This window comes from Diabrotica undecimpunctata, chromosome 1 (genome assembly GCF_040954645.1).
Source record: "Diabrotica undecimpunctata isolate CICGRU chromosome 1, icDiaUnde3, whole genome shotgun sequence".
Taxonomy (NCBI): domain Eukaryota; kingdom Metazoa; phylum Arthropoda; class Insecta; order Coleoptera; family Chrysomelidae; genus Diabrotica; species Diabrotica undecimpunctata.
Genome location: NC_092803.1, coordinates 75,390,057 through 75,397,369, shown reverse-complemented (window position 1 = coordinate 75,397,369; position 7,313 = coordinate 75,390,057). Strand labels below are relative to the sequence as shown.

General features: G+C 32.9%; 1 protein-coding gene across 1 annotated transcript; it reads right to left on the bottom strand.

Annotated features, from left to right (window-relative positions):
• Window positions 1-447: 447 nt before the first annotated feature.
• LOC140432314 (uncharacterized) lies at window positions 448-6,635 on the bottom strand. The gene is made up of 5 exons (XM_072520153.1): window positions 6,251-6,635; window positions 4,483-6,133; window positions 2,045-2,363; window positions 1,187-1,465; window positions 448-890 (listed from the first exon to the last, which is right to left on the bottom strand). Exons 2-5 carry the CDS (start codon window positions 6,001-6,003, stop codon window positions 448-450), a joined length of 2,562 nt encoding a protein of 853 aa, XP_072376254.1. The 5' UTR covers window positions 6,004-6,133; window positions 6,251-6,635.
• Window positions 6,636-7,313: the final 678 nt, after the last annotated feature.

Sequence of the window (7,313 nt, the reverse complement as noted above, 5' to 3'; positions counted from 1 at the left end):
ATAACTAATAATAAAAGACATATTTAATATATTTAAATAAATTATTTAATTATTTAAGTACAATTTATGCAGTAGCAAAATTTTTCAATTTGGCTTGTACATGACCCACACAAAATTTTTTTACATATATGACAAATTTCAAATGTTTTATTTTTGTTGCAATTCCCTGTTTGACACTGCTTACGTTTATTATTTGGTGGTTTTTTTGTACCTCTTGGATTTGTATCCGTTGATGTTGTCCTGCCCTTAGTCATGTGATCTTCTCGCAATTCTTCTGCTAACTGAAGTAGGAAATCCTGCCTAGATATTTGACTGCCCGTAACTTTCTTATACAGAACCCAAGCATTTATTCCTGCCATATCTAAAATATTAAAAAAAAAACTTGCAACGGTCATCTTCTTGAAGCAGATTTGGTTGAATACAGTCTAGCCATCTGATCTACAACGTCTACTTCGTATTTGTCTGGTTGTAGAAGATGATGGTTTCCGGTTTTTTCTTTTTATCTGTGCCCATTTTAATATCATTCGAGTGTAAAGAACTCAGCACTAGAACATTTTTGTTGACTTTTCCCTGGTACGCCGTTAGCGTCAAGTCTTCGTGTTTGAAAATTTTTGTTTTGTACAATTCCATCTTTTCACTTTTTACTGACGGTGGAATATCATTTCTTGTTCGGTTGATTGTTCCAACAATGCTGGTAGCCTTCTTTCGTAATTCTTTTGCCAACTTTATTGACGTAAAGAAATTATCTGTCGTGACATTTCTTCCTTTATTTATAAATGGTTCCATTAGACGGCTAACAACATGTTCCCCCAGAAGTTGATTGGCTGGTCGTTGTTCATCTTTCCCTAGGTAAGGAAATCCGTTCAACAAATATTTGGACTCGACATCAGCTGCAAGCCAGAATTTAATTCCAAACTTATCGGGTTTATTCGCCATGTACTGGATAAAGCGGCATCTTGCCTTCGTGAAAAAAAAAGCTGTTCGTCGATAGTTATATTTTCGCTAGGTGTATAACATAATATACAATTCTCTATAAATGGGTTCCATATTCCCGACGCAAGTGCAAATTTATCTGTTGATAATTGCTCAGATCTGGTATTTCTTATAGCAAAACGGATAAAACTCATTATTTGTGTAAATTTGTTTCTAGACGTCGCCTCTTGAAAAAATTTTGGACCCCATGTACCAGACCACAGCATCTTTATGCTAACATTTCGTGCCATATAAGCTCCCCTAGCATACAGTAAGGATATAAATGCTTTGATTTCTTTAATAGAAATTTGCCAATTTTCATCTTTGAGTTTTCTTCTACCTTCAGCAACAGTACATGATTTTATGTTACGGAGTATGCATTCATCAATCAATAGCCGCCATGCACTAGCTGCAGAATCTCTAATAACGCTTCTCTTAGCATGAGGGGTTGGTCCAGCAGCTTCCTTTAGAACATTTTGACTGGTACGCCTTCCTAAAATGAACGAGATAAATTAGTATGCAGGTATATACTCATTTATTTATTTATTTAAATAAATGGCACAGTAATAAATAAAGAATGGAACAACAACCAAGAAATAAGAGCGCATATCGGAAAAGCTAGATCCACCTTCAACCAGATGGGTGCCTTCTTCAAGAGCCATAACCTCTCTCTTGGTATAAAAGTAAGGATGCTGCGATGCTACGTCTTCTCTGTTTTTTTTATGGTGTTGAATAGTTGACCTTGACAAAGATATATGCAGAAAATTGGAAGTATTTGAGCTGTGGCTAAATCGGAGAACACTTCAAATCCCGTGGACCGCTATCAAATCTCGAAAGTTACAATATTTCGAAAACATTGTCCGAAATGAATCTAGATGCGCCCTTCTACAAGCCATCCTGCAAGGAAAAATATTTGGAAAACGGGGTCAAGGAAGAAGAACATCCTGCAGATAAGGTAAATATTGCCATCATTATCCCCAATATTCGTGACATCAAGAAGAATATGCTCAAAAATATTATACACCTAAGTGAATACATAAATAGAAGCTACTAATATAATATAGTTGCTTACCTGGTGTACTAGCATTGTTGTCAAGTAACTCCCATCCTATGGTATCTATGGAAAAATTCTCTAAATTGCTTCTGCGAATTCCTCTTGCCTGGTTGGTTATCATTTCTGAAGATGTATTGAAGTCTGCATTCGAAGTTGAAGCAGAAGTACTGGGCATCACCTCAATCTCAACTTCACCTTCAGAATCACTGCCCGATGAATGTCCTTGATCAACTGTATTAGGCACATACTCGTCAACTTTATTATCGGATACATCTTCATCAGATAACTCTGCTACAGATTCATCTTCTGACAAATTCTGTAGACACTCTAATAGCTCCTGCTGAGTCAAATATCGGCGAGACATGATAACAACAGAAATAATAAAAATCGCAATGTAAAATTAATCAAAATACAGATTTAACATGCAATTGCAAAGAGTATACTCAAACTACATAATAACAAATATTTTCGATGTATTTTATACATAAAATAAGTAAAAACTTCCCAGAAAAGTAGAACAAAATTAGACTACCTCGTCATTAGGGCCCCATTTTTCTAGGTAGACTTCAACATAAATATATTCAAAATGTAATTATACTAAGTACCTGTAAAAGAGAAATTATAATGCTCAAGTAAATAATAAAGTACTTTGATCAGATAAAAGGCATATATCGAGCACAGTTTAATTAAATCTTGCCCAAGTACTTTCGATCCCTAGATCATCTTCAGGGGCATCTGAAATAAGCCAAGAAACGTTTTTTTATAACCAAAGAAATTGAATAACTTCGATAAAAACTCGAAGTTTTATGGTTGAAAAAAGGTTTTTTATATGATTAACGTTTATAGACTTACTTCGTCAATTGTGGCCTATCCGGCAAGAACAAGATGTCATAAACATAAAATTGTACATTACACTACACTACAAATAGACAAACAAACACTTTAAAATAATTTAAGGGAGGCTACATTGCTTGAAGAAGTCGGAGACAGAATGGCTCCTGATCTAACGGAAATGTTGGGGTGACATGTGACAAATGACAACTTGGATGAGCAGTCACAATCATAGATATGTGATCTGCACCTTTTACAATTCTATGAAACTAAGTATTGACCAAAAGTCCAACTGACACTACTATAGGAGATCACTGATGAAAAATAAAAATTATATAGAATATTTTTAAGTAAATTGAATAATCCAGATCTCACACTCAAACATGTCTGTAATAATTAAGGTGTTAGTTTGAGAGCAACTGAAATAGACGAAAAGTAAGAATGCAAGAAGCGGACTAAACAATATGTTAAACAGTGGGTGGTTGACTACAATAAAATGGTCTACCAAGCACTATCTGTAATATAGAAAGGAAGAGATCTGACTATGTAATTAAAATACTAATAATTGAAAATCAAAATGGAAAGCAAAATATATAAATGGGGTGTAATCCAAGTAGTTCAGTTGAACCCACAGTCAATGGTATAACTATAAAATTACTATGGATGTGCTCAGTGCAGGAAGTCTAAACAGTCGAGCTGGGTCCCCTACGAGGTGAAGCTGTAATAAAGTTTTTAAAAATAGGTTTAAATTTAGTACAATTTAAATTAATTTGAGTATTAAGACAGTGAGAGTTTTCATTCGTTTCCCTTGTAATTTCCAAATCTTCCAATAAATCCAACTCCATATAGTTTTTCTTTCTACTAATGTCATGTAAGATAGATGAACCAGTGTTGATGTTAAAATTGTGTTTACTGGATAATAAGTGTTGACCAAAACTTGAAGAGTTTGGTCTTTTCAAATGTTCTGAAACTTTAGTGGATAACTTTCTAATGGTTCTACCTACATAAGAGGCATCACAATCATCACATTTTAATTTGTAAATACCACTTTTGTCAAGTGTGTTCATCCTATCTTTGGTGTTGATTAAGAAGGAACCTAAGGTGTTGTGTGACTTGAAGGAAATTTTGATGTTATCGATTGTAGAAGTAAAAAGTTTAGATATTTTATTGGAAATGCTGCTAATGTAGGTGAAGGAGAAATATCTGGTGTTATTTGAAGCAGTAGGTTGAAGAAAACATTGTGATGAATATGCAAGCTTTTCTGCAATTTTTAGTTTAGCTCTATTTAGAAGCTTATAGATAATGTTAGGATCATAACCATTATTGAAAGCAATTTGTTTAAGAGTGTTAAGTTCTGAATTAAAATTATCATTAGAAAGTGGAAATTTGAGTAACCTATGAATGTAACTGTTGAAAGCAGCCATTTTATGTTGGGTTGGATGATTAGATGTATCATGTATAACATGATCTGTTTGGGTAGGTTTTCTGTAAATATTGTACTCTAAAGAATCTTTATTACGGGAAATAGTCATATCCAAGAAGTTCAGCTTTTTATCAGATTCTGGTTCCAGAGTAAAAGAGATGTTGGGATGGAGGTTATTAAGATCATCCAGAATCTGTAAAGCATCATCCTGGGTTCCCTGTATGAGAGCTATACAATCATCAACATACCTTGACCAAAAAACTATTTTGTTGTTGTTGTTAACAAACTTCTGTTCTAAGCTGTCTAAGAAAATGTCAGCCAGAAAAGGTGATAGTGGAGATCCCATTGCTAAACCTGTTGGTTGTTTGTATATTTTTTGATTGAATTGAAAGAAGTCCTGATCCAGACAGAATTTAAGTATAGTTAAGATAGCATCTTTGTCTTTTGCTGATATGTTGCAATTGTCTAGAAGATTGTGTACTAAAGGTAATGTTTCATCTCTTGGTACAGAAGTAAACAGATTGGAAACATCAAAAGAAACTAAATAAAAACCCTCTTCTATCCTAATGTTATTTAACCGTTCTATTAGATCTAAATAATTTTTGATGGAGAACTTAGGTTTAAAATTAGTGATAGACTGAATTGTGTTGTAAATAAACTCTGATAAAATAGAAACTGGAGTATTACAAAAACTTACTACCGGCCTTATGGGACAATTGTGTTTATGGATTTTAGGAAGTCCATATAACCTAGGTGTTATAGGATTAGATACAATTAACTTTCTGTTGTTATATTTAGTAATAGTATCATTAAACAATTTGACCATTGCTTTTGTTTTATTAATAAAGGTGTTAAGTGGATTTTTTTCCAAAACTACAAAACTGTTATCTGAAAGAAAAGATTCTACTTTCTCTATGTATTGAGTTTGTTCTAAGATTACAACACAATTACCCTTATCAGCCTTGCTGAGTACAAGAGAATCTCTATCAATTTTTTGTTTAATTGATTTTAGCAAATCCTTTTGTTTTTTAAAATTATGGTGATTTCTATGAAAATTGCGTTTGTACTTACATTGTTGTTGTTGAAGTAAGCTAATGCAAGAGTTTCTCAAATATTGTTTAGTATCAGCATTGTTAGTCATACCTTCTATTAGAGTGTCCAGCTCTACCGCAAATCCTCCCAGCACTGAGTCACTTAACCTAAAATTCTGACAAGAAAACTTAAGGCCTAATCCTAAAAAATACAGTTCATCCTCTGAAAAGTTAGTGTTACTTAGATTTAAGACTCTAGGATGAAATTGATGATCTGAAAACTTATGCAAAAGTGTTGAGGTGCTTCTCTGTTGTTTTTGCAAAATCAAACGGTTTAATTTGTTGGTAAGATTTCTCTTCTTGGTGGATTGTAAGCGAGAGACCTCATCTTCTATGTTGTTAAAGGAGTCGTTGACTAGAAACCAAGGATGTTGTTGCAAAATTTGATCATAAGTAATTTTAAGATTGACGTTAATATGGTGAAGTTTGGTATAGTGCTTCTTAAGTTCTCTTTTCAGGATCTTTTTCTCCAAAATCTGTTTTTCTTTATCGGGTACATTTTTTGATGTTTTGACCTTAGCAAAAGTAGGAGTGACTTGATGTGAAATGCACTGTCTAACGAACCAAATGTTCAAGAATATGATCATTCTCTTGCAGGATAGTCTTCTATAAGTATCAACCAAGACTGCCATAGTCAATAAATAAATATAAGGTTGAATGCTCGAATAAATGAACTTTGATCAGATAAAAGGCATATATCGAGCACAGTTTAATTAAATCTTGCCCAAGTACTTTCGATCCCTAGATCATCTTCAGGGGCATCTGAAATAAGCCAAGAAACGTTTTTTTATAACCAAAGAAATTGAATAACTTCGATAAAAACTCGAAGTTTTATGGTTGAAAAAAGGTTTTTTATATGATTAACGTTTATAGACTTACTTCGTCAATTGTGGCCTATCCGGCAAGAACAAGATGTCATAAACATAAAATTGTACATTACACTACACTACAAATAGACAAACAAACACTTTAAAATAATTTAAGGGAGGCTACATTGCTTGAAGAAGTCGGAGACAGAATGGCTCCTGATCTAACGGAAATGTTGGGGTGACATGTGACAAATGACAACTTGGATGAGCAGTCACAATCATAGATATGTGATCTGCACCTTTTACAATTCTATGAAACTAAGTATTGACCAAAAGTCCAACTGACACTACTATAGGAGATCACTGATGAAAAATAAAAATTATATAGAATATTTTTAAGTAAATTGAATAATCCAGATCTCACACTCAAACATGTCTGTAATAATTAAGGTGTTAGTTTGAACTAAGTAACAACAATGTAAGTACAAACGCAATTTTCATAGAAATCACCATAATTTTAAAAAACAAAAGGATTTGCTAAAATCAATTAAACAAAAAATTGATAGAGATTCTCTTGTACTCAGCAAGGCTGATAAGGGTAATTGTGTTGTAATCTTAGAACAAACTCAATACATAGAGAAAGTAGAATCTTTTCTTTCAGATAACAGTTTTGTAGTTTTGGAAAAAAATCCACTTAACACCTTTATTAATAAAACAAAAGCAATGGTCAAATTGTTTAATGATACTATTACTAAATATAACAACAGAAAGTTAATTGTATCTAATCCTATAACACCTAGGTTATATGGACTTCCTAAAATCCATAAACACAATTGTCCCATAAGGCCGGTAGTAAGTTTTTGTAATACTCCAGTTTCTATTTTATCAGAGTTTATTTACAACACAATTCAGTCTATCACTAATTTTAAACCTAAGTTCTCCATCAAAAATTCTTTAGATCTAATAGAACGGTTAAATAACATTAGGATAGAAGAGGGTTTTTATTTAGTTTCTTTTGATGTTTCCAATCTGTTTACTTCTGTACCAAGAGATGAAACATTACCTTTAGTACACAATCTTCTAGACAATTGCAACATATCAGCAAAAGACAAAGATGCTATCTTAACTATACT

Coding starts and splice junctions, on each gene's coding strand:
- LOC140432314 (XM_072520153.1), bottom strand. CDS start 6,003: ATGGCAGTCTTGGTTGATACTTATAGAAGACTATCCTGCAAGAGAATG. Junction 1,466..2,044: donor CAACAATGCTAGTACACCAG/GTAAGCAACTAT, acceptor CGTTCATTTTAG/GAAGGCGTACCAGTCAAAAT. Junction 891..1,186: donor CATAAAGATGCTGTGGTCTG/GTACATGGGGTC, acceptor TCTGGCTTGCAG/CTGATGTCGAGTCCAAATAT.